Source organism: Fringilla coelebs (assembly GCF_963513975.1).
Source record: "Fringilla coelebs genome assembly, chromosome: 5".
NCBI classification, from domain to species: domain Eukaryota; kingdom Metazoa; phylum Chordata; class Aves; order Passeriformes; family Fringillidae; genus Fringilla; species Fringilla coelebs.
In genome coordinates this window covers 32647853-32667811 of record NC_140033.1, presented here as the reverse complement: position 1 = coordinate 32667811, position 19959 = coordinate 32647853, and the positions used below count along the sequence as shown (strand labels likewise).

Here is a 19959-nt window from a genome sequence, read left to right as displayed (position 1 = left end):
TCTCATCTCAACCTATGAGCAGTGAGTGTTCTTGCTCTCACTGCTCCTGTTCTCTCCCTTGTCCTGATGAGAGGATGTGTGGGTGCTTAGCTGCAGGCCATGGTCAGCACACAGTAACTCTCATGCAGATGTATCAAGGACTGCTGATGAGTGCTTACCTGAGACATGGTTTTGCCTTCAGATGTTTGCAGAGCTCCCTTCAGAGCCTACATACCCAGCACAACACAGGAGGTCAAGCAAGTCTGGGATAAACGCAGGTAAAATCTACTCAAACCATGGCAGCGTTTTGTCTCTAGCAAGAGTGCAACTGCACCACATTATTGAGTCATTCACAGGTGACTGTTGAAACAATGCTCTCCAGGAAATACACTCAGTGGGGGTAGTACAAGTATCACACACACCACAGAGTTTCTTACAGCAGGGAGTGAAGCTACTTCCTTGGGCAGTGCTTGAAGATGTTTAAAGCAGAGGTTGCTACTGCTGTCCCCATACCTCGTTTTTCCCATGCTCTTGTAGCCTCAGGTTTCTTTCCTTTTGCTCCTTCAGTCTTGTCCTCTTGACCCATCCATGTGAAATGCAAGCTACAAAACACTATAAAAAGGGTCACCGAAACGCAGACTGCTATTTGATTGCAGGTGATTTTAAAACCTCATATTTAATTTGGTGCAGTAATATTTATTTCTCAGCATCTTATATGTTTCTCTGTCAAGTGTAGTTGCAAGTTCATATAATATGCATTGAGTGCTTCTCTGCCTCCTGAACTGTTTTAAGTCAGCCATTTAGCACACACTTCACATGTGTGTTACTCTTGCTACATTAAACAGCTGACAAATTGTTACAAAGCTTTTGAAAGATTTATACCTCTCATATTGAGACTAGGTATATTACAGTGATGTGTGGTCATTCCAAGATGTCAGATCTTAACAAAATAATTTCTCTCTTCAGGATCATCTGTAACCCCTATTTGTAGCAGAAGGTAGAGAAGGATAGCCATGATGATGACTGGTCTTGCAGTCTGAGGAACCAAGTTAGTCAAAACCCCGAAGGAGAAGAGCCACCTCTAACAAAATATCAGAGCAATCAAGATGCTAGAGGGTGGTGGTGTTAGTGGTAGTTGTGAATTCAACAGAGAGAAGCTATGCTCCTTTGATAAAACAATCTGATGTTCAAAGAGGTTTACTTATAACTGAATACTCCCATTAAAGTCAACAGGGAAACAGGGGAAGGTTGGTAGTTCTACATGGTAGAAATGTCTTGTTGATGTCTTCTACCCAGAGGCAGGTTAAGTGCTTGCTTTAAGTACTAAACAGAAAAGTATTATATCCACTTGTCAGCTGTTTAAGAAAAATTATTTTAAAGGCTTTTTAAAACAATATAAAAAATCCCAATCAGAAAATACTAACCAAGTGTATAAATGGCTGGGATAGTGGGGCAAAGCATACTCAAACTCCCCAAGTTTCAAAATGTATTGCTGTCCAACACAAGGATTGGAGAACTTCTTGTTTACCTGCATATAAGGAATGTGCATTTGCAGTTGAGAAACAAAAAAAGCAACAGTTTTAAGTACCACTTTGTGGCATTGGATAGCTTACCAGCAGGCCAAGCACCACAGGCTGTCTAGCAGTAGTTGAAAGCACTAGTCCTTTGGACAGTCAATCTAAGCAGAACTGCCCTGCCCTAGACCTTACCCTGGATAAGAATATCTCTGGTGGATTTGGCCCTTGGTAATTTATGTTGTGGGGAACCGAATTCAGATTCCAGAAGTCATGAGCCAATGTCTGAAATTTTGGTGTCAAATACCATAAGCTGTGTTCAGGTATCTATAGTTGCATATGAAGTTTCTTTCGTGGAATGAGAAGTATTCTTTGATGTAAGATGGAAACCAAAGAGATGTTTCAAGTTAGTCCTCTTTTTTCTCTTACAAACATAATCCTTTTTACTGAACTCTTAATATGGACAGTCAAAAAGCTTAAACAACAGACCAAATGTTTAAGAAACAAGCACTCAGAAGACATAATATCCTATGGAGAGATATTTTGGCAGCATGCTGTGAAATAGCATGAGTTTTGCTACAGTAGGAATTCAGCAAAAGCCTAATTACATCTACTCTGAGACTGGGTACCCAGTGAAATTCTCCATGGGTACAAGGAAATTATATCCCTACCAGACAGAAAGCAATTTTCTCTAATCTGAAAATAACAAAGTGAAAAGAGGGTCAGCAAAAGAAAAGAGACACAGAAGAAGAAACAGTCAGAGCCTGATTAGAGAGGGGAAGGAAGCAAAATTGGTGCCACATGGCATAATGTACAAATCTCTGCTTGTGTACTCATCAGATGAAATATTGTCTTCAATTTTAGCATTAGTAAAACTATTTTGTTTTCACTGTAAAACGGTCATGATACTCCACAATCATCAGCAAAGAGACAGAGATTGATATAACACTATTAAATTAATAAATTGAACCCTCCAGCAAAAAGGGATATGCAATATGCATACCACCTAACACACATCACTGGCTGTCTTAAAGCTATGCTAGCATTTGAAGGAAGTGTGAAGCACCATTTAAATTCCTACAGCAATTAATCAGTACACTCCATTTCCCCTCGGGGGAAACAGAGCTGCCCTTAATTCTCCATTTCCATATTCAGTGAGAATGAGGGTAGCCTCATTCTCCCCAGGAGCCCATTACCATCCCATCCCACCCTTCCCCAGCCCCCTGCCAATAGCAGGAGCAATGAGATTCAACACAGGAGTTCCCTGTGGTTGTGTTTCTGAAATGGCAGCTGGGCAGTGGTAGTGTCCAGGCTGGATGGAAGGCCTAAACCAAGGTTATTTCACATCCCAGAGAAGTCCCTGCAATAAGATAGAGCACCATGGTAGCCCCATTGCTGACAAGGGCTGTCACAAATACCTTCATGTGTTAAATATGCTGCCACAGAGGAAGATGTTTCAGCATCTGCTATGAATATATTACTTAATGTGGATCTCCACTCATGACCACAGACTACCTTTATTCTTCAGAAAAGAACTCCTGTGCAGAGGAAAAAAACCATGAAAAGAATCACTTATGTAGAAACCTTACATTTTGAGCCTTGAACAAAACCCCTTTGATATAGCAAACTCAAAATACAACGTTTAACAGTTTGGTGCTGTTTGAATAACTTAATCTGAAAGAATCAGGCTAATTTCAGTCATTCAGAGATTTATTTTTCTTCATTTGTGGCCACCTGCACAACTTGCTGTCTTTCAATGGGCTGTGTCTTCATTTGGATCTTAGTGAATGACTCATTTCTGTTCGAGGCATTCACTTTGCATCTCATATCTTCTGAAAGCATGTATTTAATGAAACTGTGTGTAATACCTTCAGTTCTGTTTATTTTAAAATGCAGCCCAAGCTACAAATGATAAATTCCTGAAGATGAAAAAAATTAAGACTATAGGAATGATGAATGCTGTCATGTGAAATCCAGAAATTTTGCACTGTCAAATGAGACTGCTAAATACAGGAAGCAATTTGAGGATTCTTACCTCAGGCAATCCTTGTGTGATTAAGCTGCTGTAAGACTGGCTAAGAGAATGAGTCATGTTATTTCATGGCACGCTTGACAAAACACATCTGTGCTGTGTGACTGTGGATCAGAAATATCTTGCATTCTACTATAGCAGCATTCATGGAGTTGCACTCAGGATCCAAGAGTGCTCAGGGAAGAAAATGTGACTTCCAATGCCTGTGCTGCCAGGGCACTCAGGAGGTAAGAGATGGTACTATACCACCACCTGGCTGGGTGGCCAGCTTCTCAACACCAGGCACTGGCTTTTGGGTACTGAACTACAGCAATTTGAGCAGGTTCTTGACTCTCAACATGTGTAGCAGTTTCCTCTGAAGACTGAAGCCTCTCTATAAGACCTTGAATCGAGACACTTAAAATAGTAGCCAAATTGAACCACCGGACCCTAGGGGGTGAATGGTACACATAGCCTGTTTTGAACATCTTTGCTTTACCATCTTACTGCCATGTAGTTCCAGTCTAAGATGGATTTTCTCTTTAAACCCTTGAATTAAATAAATACAAAATCTAAATGTATATAGGCACTAACCTTCTTCTCTTTAGCATTCCTCTTGGTCCTCAGATTTTACCTCTAGCACCTTTTCAGCTTTCACATTCTTTAAAACTAGAGTCATGTGGAGACACTTCAACACTCAAAGCAGTTATCCATACTCAGATTAGTAGTAAAAGGAATTTACATTTGTAAGATATATTGAAAACCATTTACTGGTTTTTATTTTTCAGGAGACACTGAAGAAATCCTGCTATTTGACCCACCCAAACAGTTTAAATATTGATTGATAATGTGACCTTTTGCAGCTGTTTCTTTATCAAGAGGGTTATCAGTTATGATTTGTGGACTGGTGAGGAGTAAGAATTCCATGGAATTCTTTGTAACTGCATAAGCTGATGGAATGAGATTTTATATCCACTGTCACTTCTGCTGCAGAGCATGGTTTTTGTAGCATCACTTTGGAGTGATCCCTGAAGGGTTTATAGTACAAATGATTTAACTTAACTTTGTGGACTCAGAAAGCAAAAAAACCCAACCAACATGGAGTCCTGGGATACAATGCAAACTGCACATCATCCTTTCAGGCACATTTTCATCAGGTCAGCTCTTCTTTTCATCTTACTCATCAAACCCTTTGTGTAGCATTCACAGCACTACATGAACATTAAAGCCCTTTTTAGCTATTGGGAAATGGCAGTCCCAACATGCCTTATGCTAGCAGTTTTCTTGGAAGCAACAGTTTCTTACAGCACAGTTGGAACTGCATTTGAAATACTTTTTGCCTCTCCCGACATCAGTCTTTATGAACAGGCCAAAATAAGCATAATCTTGTTCAATCATCCTTCATTTTTTTGATCACAGCAGGAAGAATTCTTGGAACTATTTTAGGAATCAGTAGCATGGAAACTGCTCCTGAGTTTGCCCAGTTCTTAGTGGCTATTACTAACATGCAGCATTTGCCAAGAAGAAACAGGATTTATTTCTGTGGTTTTGCAAGTGTTTTGCTGAGGGCAGTAAGCCAAGACAGAAACTGGTGCTCCAGCACACAGTGATCCTAACTCAGACTCAGTAATTTCTGTGAGAAAGGCTTCTAGAAAACTCTCCATTGTATCACTCCTTGTGTAAGTTTCAGTCATGGAAAGATGGTAAACCTAACAATTAAAATACACTATCACAACTTAAATATCCAAGAACAGTAAGCAAGTGGCAGATGGGTCATTTGCAAGCCCCATCCTTATCTACAGGATTACAGTTATGAAGACTGGTTATGTTTCTTTGGAATCATATTGCTCTCTAGAAACTGATTTTCTAAACCGTTTATGCCATATGTTCACAGCCACTCAATGGGATCAGAACAATGTAGGAGAGAGAGTTACACTAAGGTTGGGAGAAGCTGGATCTGTTTTTTCTTATAACAAGGCAATTCAGCTTAATTTCTGAAGTCTTCATCAGCAGGAAATGCTTCTGATAATGAAACTGGTAGAGTTATATACTCCATGCACCAATCTAAGTGTGATGCAAAACACCACATAATTAGCAATCTGTCTAACATTTGGAGCTACAGTTGGCAATCCAACTCCAGACAGGCTCAGTTCTGTGCATCTCTCCAAGAAACACCAGGCACAGTTACAAGAGGCATTGTTCTGTGCCTGGAAAGCAATGTTTCATGATCCCAGTCTCAGACCTGAGGGCTAAGCACAAAACCAGAGATTGCATTCGCCTCTCAGTATTAAACAACTGAATTGATTCATCATCTTCTCACTGACAGTAGATACTATCTACTCCTATATGGATGTGGCATGCCATCTTTTTTTTTGCCAGTGGCTTAACAACTTCCCTTGTTTTAACCATTCTCTACACTGTAAGACAACCTCTCTGATGTCTTGCAATCCCCACTGTCTTTCCTCCATCAGTCTCATTCTTTCTTTACCAAGGTCCTTTTTAAGGTCTTGCTCAGCTCTGGATCTAAATATAGCAGAGTTGACAATTTCTTCCACATGTTGGACAATGGAATGAGACAACAATTAAAATACTAGCAACCTGCCTAACGTGTTAGAAATCCCTCCCTTGACTTCAAAATGTTTTGCTCCATGAGCACTAGAAACAGTACCCAAGAAAAAAACTATTGGTGCCAGCTCCTGCTGGAAAAAGGTGAATTTGAAGTGTCAAGAATTGGTTCAATAGATAAAATAATTCCCTTTGAACTCCCAAAGCAGGCAAGCAGCTGCAAAGTGAAATTCTACTAAAATTTTGGTACGTGTCTCAGCATCCCTTAACACACAATGGCCATGAGTTTGGAAAACTCACACATTAGAAATGAGCACATCAATAGCAGCATCTTTCTTTTGCTGATGACCCAAGTTACTCACTCCGCTGTTTTTCAGACTTCAACCTGCACACAGTTTTTTAGGAGCTGCAGCCTCTTTTATAAGAACCTCAGCTGACTGGTAAAGACTTCTGAGAGATGTTTTCTGCAGTTTCTTGAAATTCTGCAGGAGTGCCAAGGGATCTCTTGCTGACAAGTTGAGAAACGCTGCTCCAAATGATTGTTCTGCAGTTTTGTAGCTTGTTTAGAGATAAAGATTCTACTAGAAGAAAAATACAGCACTGAGATTACATTATTACAGCAGTGATACATGGGAACATGTTGTCCAGAAAAGATGTGGATGCCTCATCCCCGGAATTAATCCAAGGCCAGGCTAGATAGTGCTCCGAGCAACCCGGGATAGTGGGAGGTGTCCTTGCCCCTGGCACGGGGGGGGTTCATGATCTTCCAACCTAAAGCATTCCATGTTTCTATTGTTAGTGCAGATACTCAAGCTTCCTCTAACCCTCAAGTGCTGTGTACTGCTGATGGGCTTCAGATCCTAAGTGTGGACATTTGTTGTGAATTTGGTCTAACAATGTCCACCTGTGAGCAGTGCTCATCAACTCACTGCTGTACTTCCAGTCTCAGCTGAATGAAGTATGTTTGCATTGTAATGCAACTGCAGGACACTTCAGATGAAATGGGTGGATGACAACAGCAGTTCCTGTTAGACAGACAATTCACATTACCCACAGAAGTGCCCTTGTGTGACATATGCTCCAGAACTAGACAGTATCAGTACACAAATGACTACTACTTAGCTCTACAGCCTTTGAATTGCTGCATGAGAATGACCCCACGTGTGATGCTGTGGTCAGACAGAAGTGGTTACTATACCCCTTTGGTATGGCAGTGGTGTGTGTGCAGTCCTACTGCTCAGCAGAACATGCTGGAAGGAACTGCACACACACAAGAAAAGGAAGGGATCCCTTTGGCTACATTTAACAAAAAAGAACTGAAACTGTTTATGGTACACATAGTACCATAAACATGCAGTATTACACTTCTGCCATCTTTTGGCATTGACGAGTTTCAGCAGATTTTGAGGAACCAGATAAGCTACAGAGAGGTTCATGTCTAAGGCCCAGTGTCCTGAACATGCAGATGTAACTACAGGTAATGAAGTGCAGAAATGCAGAAAGGTATGGCCCAAGACTAAAAATAAATGAAAGAAAGTAATTTTGATATTTCAGGTTAAAGATGAACTATATTGCTATCAAATATTTTCAAGAAAGAGTTCTCTATTTTTACCTTGAAACACACATTTTTATTCCACAGTCTTTAGCTTTATGGCGACTTTGTTGGAAATGAAATGTCAACCAAGTAAACAGTTCACATTTTCAAAACAAGCACTTACCAGAATATGCTAAACCTGGCGATTTCGTAGTAATACTTTTCTTTTTTACTTTCCCTCATAAATTACCCTGTACCATACAGCCTCCATTCTTTTTTCTTCAAACACAACTTATTTTCTTAAGTCAGATTTTACCAAATTCACATGCTCAAAGATATTATCCTTAAAATTTTTACCAGGTCACACAGCAACATAAAAATTGTGAAAATAGTAATGAAACTGTTGTCATCCTTGTACCATCCTATAACGTCAACAGCCTCTCTGAAAATCACTGGAGGGCCAAATGTAGCTCTTGGCCAAGCTTAGAGCAATTCCACTGACTTTAAAAGGAATGCACCTGTCCTGTGAGGTTACTTTTAAATAAAAGCTGCCTCAGGTTAATGGAAATTAGGCTGCATCTATCCTAGATTTTCAAAAGGGACAATTTATCCTTTATCATTTGGCAAAAATGAATTTTCCAAAGTATTAATGAATTTTTGTTTCATCCATGCTTTGAAGTTTCGATACCATTCTAAAAGCTTTTTTCTCCTTTGAATCTTTTCTTGTAAGCTTATTTTTTTTTCTTTCTCTAGAATAGCAGGAAGCTCTTTCCAGTTTTTAATAAAGATAAATGGAGCCCCCATGGTTTTTAATAATTGCAATGGAGCACTGTGGTAGACTGATGAATTTCCGCAATCACCCGGTGTCATTACATCTTCTATAACGGGCAGAGATCCATATGAACAAGCTTCATAAATTCTGTAACATTCTGTATTTATTCCCACTGGGCACAATGTCAAATCACTCTGCAACAAGGCATCTTGATAGTTCTTGAAACTTTCATTTGTTTCTTGAGGCTGCCACCTAGGAAAAAAAAAGAGTGAAAATTAATATTTTCCTCACAGGCACTGCCATGAAAAAATAGAGATATGCTTTAATTTCTATTAGTTATTAAACGGAAAATGCTATTAGTGTAAAAAATTTTATATTACATACACAGTCAATTAACTTTTACTTTTAGTCTTAACTGCTCTTAAAAGTCTTCTAAAAATTTATTGAAAATGTCACTGTTAAAAATAGATCGTAATATGTGGCCCTTTCTGGAAATTATTAATACTTAAAAGTGTAAGAAACAAACTGAAATGCCACTCCAAATCTTCTGCATGACTTGGATGACACATATGTCAATTTATTTCACAGCATAGTTCAGAAACAGACAAAAAGGGAGACACTCAATGGACTTTTTAATGACTTTTTTGGCCCCAAAAGAGGTTTGCTCTTCAAAAGCCAGGATGTAGAGCAATTGGTTAAACCTGAATTCATCTACTTGAAGTGCCTCAAGACGTCTGGGAGATAAGAGTTTATGTCACAGGTACAATCCATCTCCTGAGACTCTTCATCAGGGCAGCTAAGGTCTACCTAAGCACCACTGTGCCTGCTATCCAACATTTTATAGGTGCTGCTTTTCAAAGTTAAGAAATACAATCAGAACCCTACTCTTGTTAGTCAAAAAACAAGTGTGCTGTACAGATTAAATCCACTCCCATGTGAAACACAAGAAAATATGGCTGTCTTCTATCTTCTGCTAAAGACATTAAACTCCACAAAATACAAGACAAGTGTTTCTTCTCATAATCAAATATTTGTAAGAAAAAAGCAGATGGTCTTTGATAGTTATATATAGAGGAGACTTTTCTATACTAGATTTAAAAATATGCCTTATGTAATGTATAGCAGTTATGTTATGATGACCTAAACAGAGTCTCTGCACAATTCCCTGACTTAACGACTAATTGCCTTTATTTGTATTATTTTTTAATGCTCAAGAAAAGATTGGTAATAATGAACCAGACAAAAAACTCTGAATATTTTCATGAAGTAAATTAAAGTCTTACTGTTCTCTGGCTGCAATCCAGCAAAGTTTGTCAAGCCCATCCTGTTTCAGAATTTCGATTAGGGTTTCTCTAGAAGAATTCTTATAAACTGTTCCTAAGAAATTACATAGATATGATCTTGGATCATGTAGCATTGACCAGCTGGGTTCCACAACTGGAAAATTTCTGTAGCTGTAAAAACAATGTTAGAGTAAGTTAGACAACCATATCAAAGGAAAACATTTTGCAGCATTTCATTTTCATTGCATCATATTTTACAACTAAAACCAATTGTTGCCAATCTGCATCTCTACAGACAGACCCACAAGTAAACCAATTCATGTCCTGTCCTGAAAGTATGTCTTTATTCACCTTACCCCCATCAGTCCAGAACTTACATCTTCTTTCAACATCAGAATATTAAATGTGCATATTACAGAATATCCTTGACTTACATGCTTTTCCAAAGAAGCTGTTCTTGATGCAACCACAAGTTTTGACTGAAATGGCCAGTTTAACAGTAACTATGGCATATAAATCTCATCTACCCTAACCTCTGGATATGCTCCTCTACTGAAAATATCACTAGTAACCTCTCAAAGGAAAATCTCACTTTGATCTGAGTGAACTCAATAATCTAATCTTTTGGCTACTAAATAGCTTGTTGTACATTATTTGATGGAGCAGTCCTTTCCTCATTCTTCTCCTGCATGATGAATGTTAATTCACTTAGTTTCTAATAAGCATTTGCTCCTTCATGACAAATATTTTTGCATCATTCCACATCTTCATTGTCCCCCTTTCTTGGAAAATCCAGCAAATTTTCATGCTTTTAGCCTGTTTTTTACAGCCCTTGTATGCAAGGGCTGGAAACCCCATTTTGATACCAAATTTATCTTCCTCCACCCAGCTGTGCACCCTAGTTTATTGTTCTAAGTGTTGCTGCTTTCTCTTAATTGTCACCTTAATCTCTGCATCTCAAAACTCAACTTCTTTCCCCTTAGGAACTTCCAATACCATCAGTTCTTTGACACCATCAATAATCCAAATTTAGCATATGTCGGGGACACTGTGAACAAGTTCAAACTGTATATAAAAACTCTACAGTTTTCCAGCTTGTTGAAACTGGATCAATACAGGATATTGAATTTAAATTCCAACACAAGGTATGAAAATAATCCGGTATTCCTTTCCGCTTCTATTACCCTGCTAAGTAGCTAAACCTCTATTGACTCTGTTAATAAGAAGTAAAAATGCATCTAGCTGAACCAAACCTTTATTTACTTCACATGAATAGTTTGAACACTTAAGTATAACAAAAGTGGTTTTTTTTAAACAAGCAGTTAAGCCAGCTTACACTACTGTGATATTGGAGTATAACAATTCCAAACAGGGAAGCCTTTTGAGACATAATGGAAGTTAAAAAAAAGTACTCTTTCCTTTTCTGAACAAATAGTACCTGCAACTTTATTACATAAGTATCTTTTGAATCTCCACATCACTGGTATGTATTACATCAGCAGTTATGATAAATCTCAAGAGCAAATCTACTCAAGAAAGAATAAACAGAAAACCTCAGGAGACATAGGTTCATTTCCCTAAAGTTTCCTAAACACTAGTACCCTTTTCCTGGTATCATTTTTATTGCTAAATGCAACTTTCAAAGACTCCAATGCCTGATTTAGAATGAACATGATTTAGAATGACTGATAGGATCACATTCTGCAATTTACTTATTAAAATTGTTTTGGGCAAAAACAGTAAGAGTCATATTTTCCGTACCTCACGCACAACAATTAATTAATGAATTACAACTTCTGTCTATAGCACTTACGTAGCTACTCCTAAAGGCCACTGGAAAATATCTTCTTCATTTACAAACGCACAGTCATACGTAACAAAGAGCAGATTTACAAATCCCCCGTTTCGTTTCAGGTATGGCTGAATCCAGGCGTTGTTGCACTGCTCGTTCCCGAGCAGCACCACTGCCACGTGCTGGATTTTGCGGGTCTCCATCAGTGTCTGTGCGTAGTGCAGCCACTGCGTGGCGTAGGCGATCTTCGCGGGCTCCCTCCCGTTCAGCACCAGCACCACATGCTCCGCTTCCACCGAGAAGTAGCCGGGAACTACAGACGGGCCAGTGAGGAAACTGAGAAAACCAAAATACAACATCAAAAAAAGTAAGACTTTGTAAGACAAATTATTGACCTCAGTCCTCTGGTTAGTCTTTCTACACTTCACTCCAGGGATGATTTTTTCTTCAGTAAAATAAATGCAATATACTGCAAAATTAATGTGCAACTACAACCACTTCTGCTGTTAGTATGTACTGCTTAGCACAGGAGTAAAGCTGCTTTCATTTTTATTCAGGAAATAGGTGATTTACTTAAGGTATTTTGTCAATAAATCAGAACTCATACAATACTCGAACCTCAAAATGTGTGTTAATCAACAACCTTTCAAAAAAGGGTGCACCTTGATGCTCACTACAGGTTAAACATTTTCTTAATTCCAGTGATAACCAATGAATGCTGTATTAGAACGAGAGGCCCTCCCAAAAACCTGAAGACTATACACAATTTGGTATCATTAAGAGTGACAGCTAGTCTTGCATACTACTTTTCTCAGTATTTTGGTAAGTTTCTTCTGAGTAGAATTGATAACACAAGAAACATCTATCTAAATGCAAACTTAGGTTGGCTGTATGACCCCAGATTAAACTTGAGGCTCTGATACAAGGTAGTAAGCACAAACATTTTTGTTATCAAATGGCATTTCTAGATCTTGAACAGTGTATTTAACAGAATTTCAGTCATGTAGCAAAATCATTAAATCTTTAATCATTTGCAAGTATGTGACAAAAGCCATTTATGAACTGCAATGAAGCAAACCAGTATTTGCCAGCTCCTGCTCTTCAGTTACCTGGTGTATTAACAGATTATTGACTGAATGCAGTTACACTGCTTGGGAAAAAGTGGAGGGGGGAAAACAGTTTTGGTTTTTTTTTAAATAAGAGTCAGTTAAGTGATAATTTTCTATTCTAGGTCTGCTGTATTACTAGTTTTTCAGGTACAAGCAAAACAATTTAAAAAAACAATGAGTTTTAATTCATGAAGTGCTGAGTCTGACAGCTAGTTCCAGTTCAAATATACTTACTGAGGAAAAAAGCTCTCACCACAAAAACTGTAAAAACTACTCCAGTGAAGTTATCTGAAGCAGACTGACCTTAGACAAGTACCTGAGTTAAGCTGACATGCTGCTGGCTTGGTGGAAGTGATGTATTTTGGAGTCAAGATTCATAAGACTCATGACTTGGAATAAAGACTTCTAACATTAAATGTTAAGTCAGATCAAGACTTAAATCCAAAGTTTAAAAGACAATGAGAACAGAATCACTGAGATTCCTAAGAGAGAATACCTTGAGCTTTGGAATGACTCAAATAGAGACTAAATATGTACATGGTCCAGTGATCAGCTTGCAAAGAGACTTGGGGAAAAAGAGTTTTTCCTACAACTCAGCACTTTGAGGGTAACAACTTTATAGCAATAACAAGATGTACAGGTTAGGAAGCAATGACCTGTTTGTAGGAATATATGTAGTTGAACAGCATAAAATTACAGTGGGGGAAAAAAGTAACAGTGCAAGTCTCATAAATCCATACTTTAATAATCAAAACACCATGCTAGGGTTGTGCTATTAACTGCCAATCAGAAGCAACTGGGATTGGGAAATGGAAGAGACACTACAGAAGCTGCTAAATTGAGGGAGAAGTCCTTACAGTACTAACCACTCACATGAAAGCTAGAGCAAAGACAATAAGGGAAGATTACATTTTTTGGACTGGACACATAATTTGCTTTCTACAAAGTTCTTGTTTTTCCTTACTAGTGATAGATAGTCACACAAAAAGATGCTATTTTAGACTGCGTCTTACAGTGCCCATTCTGAAGGTGTTGAGACAGCCATTCTGTAACAGCAACAATTAAATTTAACATTTGCCATAAGAGAAATAATAATAAATACATCCAGCATAAACATATCCCATACACAAAAAAGTAATTACATAACAATGAGAAAAATCAAGAAAAGAACTTGGAAAGGGGCAGTCGAAATCACAGGAAGTGACTCCCGTCTACAAAAACAACTTCAGAGGACTCTGGAGAACAGTCAGTATTAATTCCCTCTCTGGAAGAGTCTGTAATAAACAGTAAGATCACTGAATCTTATCAATAGGTAAGATCATTGATCATATATACAGACATGAACTGCTGTGAATGAGTTAATCCCGTTTCACTAATTTGATGAAGATCTACGAGCATGTCAGTCTGAACACAGGTAAAGAGGATCCAGTGGATCTAGTGGTTTTGGATTTTCAAAAAGCTTCATTACAGGGTTTTATTAAAACTAAATTGCCAGAAGCTATTCCAGGTGGAATCCTCTGATACACAGAAACCTCTCCTAGCTGACTGAGGCAAAGCAGCACTGAAAGTTTATAAAATAGAGAGGGTGTGACTTGGGGGAAATAAGAATTTAAGAAAGCTCTTGCCAAATAAGAGGTAAGAAGTTTGGCACTCTGTGCGCTACAACATCTTCCTAGATGACAGGAGAGAAGGGTGTGAATTTCTTTAAGGCAAAGAAAGTGTTAAATCCTGCTCTCTTGCTTTTTGTATGACTGTGCCAAGATGGTACTAAAATCCACAGCAATGAAGTTCCTTCACCACTCCTCTTTTTAAATAAACATCACTGCATTTTATGGAGAAGCTGATACTTCATGCATTTTTTTTAGGCAATTTCTTTGATGAAAATATGTACCCATCAAAATCTATATTAGAGATGTGTATTCTCCGTCATAAATATACAGAATGGGCTTATTCATGCAACTGTGTTCAAGTGGTATTTTGGCATTTTTGTGTCTTTAGATTTGGTATTCTTTAAAAACATTCACCAGACATCTATTTTTCAACAATCATTAGACTTACCACAGAGAACTGCAGAACAGCACATATTCTCCAAATATGTCACCTCAGCTAGCTCCCTCTAGCCTCATCTAGTAATCAAAAGATAATTTACCTCAGCCAGGCAGTAAAGTAAACAATTCTAGAAAATTTTATAACCAGTGAGAAGCCAAAATCACATAATTCTTCTCCACAACATGAGCTAGTATTTCCAAATACAGTAAAAAATAGCTATTTCAGAAGCCTAGTTGCTACAATAACAGTTATATTGCATATTTTCTGTACTGTGCACAACAAGTTTCTACTAGCCTGTCAAAAGTTAACCTTTGTTATGTTGGTACTAAACTTAAGCTTTGTATTTTTATAGGATCTAGCATCCAAGTTGAAATTACAATAGGGACTTGATTATCCCTGGCTTGTCTAGACATAAGAAGATATTTAAATGCAGGCATAGAAGTCTTTCTTTGAGAGATGCATACCCTAGGGAAACATGTGAGGTTATTAATCATCTGAAATAGGGACACTAGAAAGAAAATAACCATAATCAGTCAAGTGACAGGCTCATTAAGTACAGCAAATTATTTTTATGATATAAATGTGGAAAGCAAGAGCTTAAAGAAATTCTTATGTCAATACCAGGAAGATACCTTATCATGCCACAGTATCATGGATTTCTATAGCTTCTAAGATTTTAACTCTGGAAACAACAAAGTCTTTTGCCACTAAAACTACACTGTAGGCACTGGTCCAATATTCAAAGAAAGGATACAGTCCTTTTTCTATATTTGTGAATTGAAAAATCTATTGCTCTGTCAAGGAAACTACCAAGATGCAGAAGCATTGTTCATAGTTGATTCTCTAAACTTGTAGGATCATCTTTTATTTGCGGACAAGGAATATAGCTTTTTCTGTTAAAGAGTACATAAATTCATCTATTTCTTCTGGAAAACTCTATGGCCTGTACCATGTTTACTGTTAGATACTTTGGTAATTCAAAATTATTTTAAAAAGTTTTGTGATCACTTAAAACCTCCTTTCAATTCACAATCACCATGTGTGCTTCAGACACTACCTTCAAATATTTCAGCTAGAACCGCATCTTGTGCAAGGAAAAAATGGCCTTTTGAAGCAACAGATGTTTCAGAAGTTAAGCTCACTTAACTGTGCAATTTATATCTTTAAAGAAAACTTTTTTAACAGGCAGGTCCTGGTGCAAGTGACTAAGTGTTGCAGGAGACCTACTTCTGCAGACTGGCTAACTGACCAAAGAGACAAAAAATCCTTCGGATTTCACTGTATCTTCACAGAAAGCATTAAAATGGTACTAAACAGGGACTCAGAGAAAAGCTCTATATCATTCCCTGAATAATATAAAACATTTGACAACAGTCTTAAACCATGCATGATCATAGATCAAACAGCACTGTTAAAGCAAACAGTGCTTTAAGTGTAATCTTCCTTTACATACAAAATTGTGGTTTGCAAATCAAGTAGCTAACCAGAAGCTAGGTCTCACAGGTAGCCTTTGTTATACACAAATTATGGTTTTGACACATTCCTATTTATGAACGAATGAGCCAAGTTCCTTTCCCCTGAATACAGCAGAAACCAAAGAGCAGGAGGCATCTTCCTGCCCCACACATGCATGCTTGATCTCACCAACTATGAGCCCCCAGGCCCCAGCTCTTTACACTGTTCTCAGGGTTGTATGCTCACCCTGCCATTGAGGTCTCTTGGCTGCTCTTCCTCTCAGCATTGGTAAGTTTTTACATTTATTTTTTAATAACACAAACCATCATAAACCAGATTAAATTGCTCCCTAGTTTTTCCATTTTTTAACAGTAACATGTTTGGTCTAGAATTAGTTAGATTTATCAAGTATGTGTTTTCGTGTATAAATTATAATTTTGAATGAGAAGCTGTGTGCATATCCCATAGCTATAAAAACATTACAAAATTAAAGTACTTGCAACTGCATTAAAATAACTACAACTTTGAGATAGGCAAAATAATGCCTGAGCAGTGCGCCATTTAGTTTACCTTTCCAATGCATTATTTGTTAAGAGTTTACACAATTGAAATCAACATCATGAACAATACCTGAAGTATGTTTTCCCTGCATTTTGGCTTCCTTCTCTCCACTGTGCAATCCCATCAGCTGGCTCAAGGTGGCCTCCAAAAATATGTTGCCAAAGGTAAAGACCTACATAAATGAAGACATGATGGAGAATTTGAATGTACAGATCTTGCCAACTCTACGCTCCTAAAAAAAATATTTCTGGAAAATGAAAAAGCATCACAACACAAGAACTTGTGAAAAAAATGTCAGAGCTTCTTGCATAATATGACTTAGAATTAGTCAAGATTATTTTTTCCCACATTGGCATTTAAAAAGATTCTTTGGCTGACAATATATCAGCAGGTGAAAATATACATTACTTCTGTTAGCAGCTCTTTCCAGCCCACATACCACTAAAAATGAGCAAATATTAATTGGCACTTTAAGGACAAGCATACCTCCCTTAGGCTTTTGTGAAATGCACCAATTTTTATGAAGGCAATATACCCATGTGCTCTACAATGCTACATGAAAGTTCAACTGCAAGCCTGGGATTTACAAGAAAGCTAAACTAAGAACAGTGATATATCTTCAGCAGTAGTTAGAGGTTGAGAAGACCTTAGCTCCTAGTTTGTGTAGAGGGGAAACTCAGTATCTTCCACAAAAGAAGAATTTCCAAGTTCATCAGTGGCAGCAGTACTACAATACATTGCAATACAGAAAATGCTTTATTTCTCATGTTGTGATGCTTTATTTCACAAAGTGTAAATGTGACAAAAATAAATAATCTGCTTAGGCAAGTAAGAGGCTCCTCCTTGTGCCATACTGTGAACTAGACTGGATTAAAAAAGTAACTGCGTTTCTTTGCCATTTGAGACATTTTTCTTGACAGATGCAGAAAAACAGCCTTGAAAGAAATTGATAAAAAGGGAGTTCAACTACTCTTATATTGCTATGAGTTTGAGTAACAGGTAGCATTTCCCTAATACTCCTCATGTTCAGATGCACATATTATTGAATCATACAGATAAATTTTAGTCATCAGGAAACACAGAAAAGTGCTATACCAGGAAGGTTAAATAACCAAGACATTGACTACATCTGCTTACCAATTGCTGCTTTGCCCCAAATCTGTACTCTAAGACTGGTCGGTTCAAGGTGAGACCTCACATATTTTATCATTTTAAGATTAGCTTCATATCTCTGCTGAGAAGCAGCCAGCTCATTTTTCTCATCCGCATCCCACGGATTCCACTCTTCATTTCCCAAGGCAACATGATCTGTGAAACCTAAAAGCGTGATTCACATTAAAAAAAATTTAAAAAGAAGATCAAATTCACAACTTTTGGAAAACTGATTAATTTTCTCAAATTCGTAATTTCACGCAGCACCTGACAGCCCTGGGTCGTGCACATCACCATGACCATCGCTACCACCACAACCACCACCTCCTCCTCCTCCAGCCCGGCCGTGCCGCGCGGTGCCCGCCGAGGCCCAGCGGGACCGGCCGCAGCCAGCGCAGGCCCAGCGGGGAGCGGTGAGGCGCGGGCCCCGCTCTCCCCCAGAGGACGGCACCAGGCCCCGCCCGCCGGGCCGGCCCCGCACCAAACCCGCCGCCCCGGACCCGCCGCTGCGCCGCCGGCCGCGGACAGGCCGGGCAGGGCGGCTCGGAGCGGCCCCGCCACCGCGCTCACCTCGCGGGCCGCGGCGGTCCCGGTGCGAGCGAGGGGCGGCCGGGCGGCGCGGGCGCAGGAACACGGTGTAGGCCGCGTAGAGGGAGAAGAGGCCGTACGCGACGATCAGGGCGGAGCAGAGCCGCCTGCGAGCGCTCCGCATCCCGCCCGGCGCGGGCGGAAGGCCCGGCGGGCGGCGCCGGGAGGCGGTGGCGGCGGGAGCAGACTCCGCCCGCCGGCCTGGGCAGGATCCCGGGCCGCCGGGGAGGCTCGGAGCCGCCGGGGCCCTGGCCTGCTCCTGGCCGCAGCCCCCCCGGCGCTGCCGGCACAGCTGTGCGATGGCGGGTATCCGGGTTGTAAAGGGATGGATGAACAGCACAGTCAGGTTATGGGAATTTTATTATAATGAGCAAAGCTTGGATAGACCAGTTATTCACCTTCCATAGAGAGATAGAAAGACTATCCTCAAGTCCTTCTTAAGTCTAGGTGCTACGGCTTCTGTAAAGCCTCTAACTGCCTGTAGACAAACACCATGACCTTAATTGTAACCAAAAGCCCAGTGCTCTTCACCTACCCAAAGGAGAAAGTCTAGAACAGTAGAGATTGTAATGCACTGCACAATCCTGCAGCCTCTTCTGGGTCTGAGTGGGTTTTTTCTTGATCAATTTTTTACCCTTATGAACATAAAACCTTGCTCTGACCCTGACCTAAAATTAATTCAATGGACCACTGCTTGTTTCCAACTGAAATCTTAGAAGGCCTTCTGAAACAGGCTTAGAGTTAGCCTACTGCCAGATCCTTACTCAGATTTGATTGCTTGTACACTTGCTGAACTATGAGTCTAGCCTGATGACACAGAGTGGCAGCAATCACAGAATGGTAGGGGTGGGAAGGGACCTTCAAGATCATTGAGTTCCAACCCCCTCTGCTGTTGGCAACGATACTGCTACTTCCCACCCCAGCAGGTTGCTCAAAGCCCTGGGTCACTTCCAAGGATGGGACATTCAGAGTTCTCTGTCTTACCCTGCTCATAATGAACACTGCTCTGTGTCATGTCACTACTAGCCCTGGTAAAAAGTTTTCTCTCACTTTCTTTTAAGCTGCTTTTATTTATTGAAACTACACCTTAAAACCCTACCTATAATGCAAATAACAGTTGTCAGTACTGCTGGTAATCTGCTGCAAAATTGCAGGTCAATGCACTTATTCCTGTTAGGCTTCATGGCCACTTCGCTTTGCCTACAGTGATTTATAATTTTAGGGAAGAAGTACTCATCATAAATGCTTTCAAAATTAAGACTGAGCTTCTCTTGCCTTTCCAGCTTAGTGCATCTGTATGAATGATCAATGAAGTGGTGCAGTCACACACTTTGGGGAGACCAGCAACATGATATCTGTCATGGTAAATATTAAAATAAACTATTATCAGTTTGAAATGCAGTATGTTTTCTAGACTATATCAGTAACTGTATCTGTGTGCTGAGTTGCTAAAATTTAAGGAAAATGTTTGTACGAATACTTTAATTTAAAACAGAATATGATAATGAAAGTATGATAAACATAGAACCAAAGGGAAATCAAATGGCAGTAGAAATTAATTACAAAGGGCAAAGAAGATTGAAAAATGTTAATAA

At 39.3% G+C, this 19959-nt stretch overlaps 1 protein-coding gene across 2 annotated transcripts; it reads right to left on the bottom strand.

Annotated features, from left to right (window-relative positions):
* Window positions 1-7709: 7709 nt before the first annotated feature.
* RXYLT1 (ribitol xylosyltransferase 1) lies at window positions 7710-18493 on the bottom strand. 2 transcript variants are annotated; one of them, XM_084205802.1, is made up of 6 exons: window positions 18347-18493; window positions 17762-17941; window positions 16694-16796; window positions 11472-11786; window positions 9659-9829; window positions 7710-8627 (listed from the first exon to the last, which is right to left on the bottom strand). In XM_084205802.1, the coding sequence occupies exons 1-6, from the start codon at window positions 18486-18488 to the stop codon at window positions 8210-8212; spliced, it is 1329 nt and encodes a 442-aa protein (XP_084061928.1). In that variant the 5' UTR covers window positions 18489-18493; the 3' UTR covers window positions 7710-8209. The 2 variants fall into 2 exon arrangements, with proteins under 2 accessions (XP_084061928.1, XP_084061929.1); XM_084205803.1 differs by lacking the exons at window positions 16694-16796; window positions 17762-17941; window positions 18347-18493 and adding an exon at window positions 14618-14660.
* Window positions 18494-19959: the final 1466 nt, after the last annotated feature.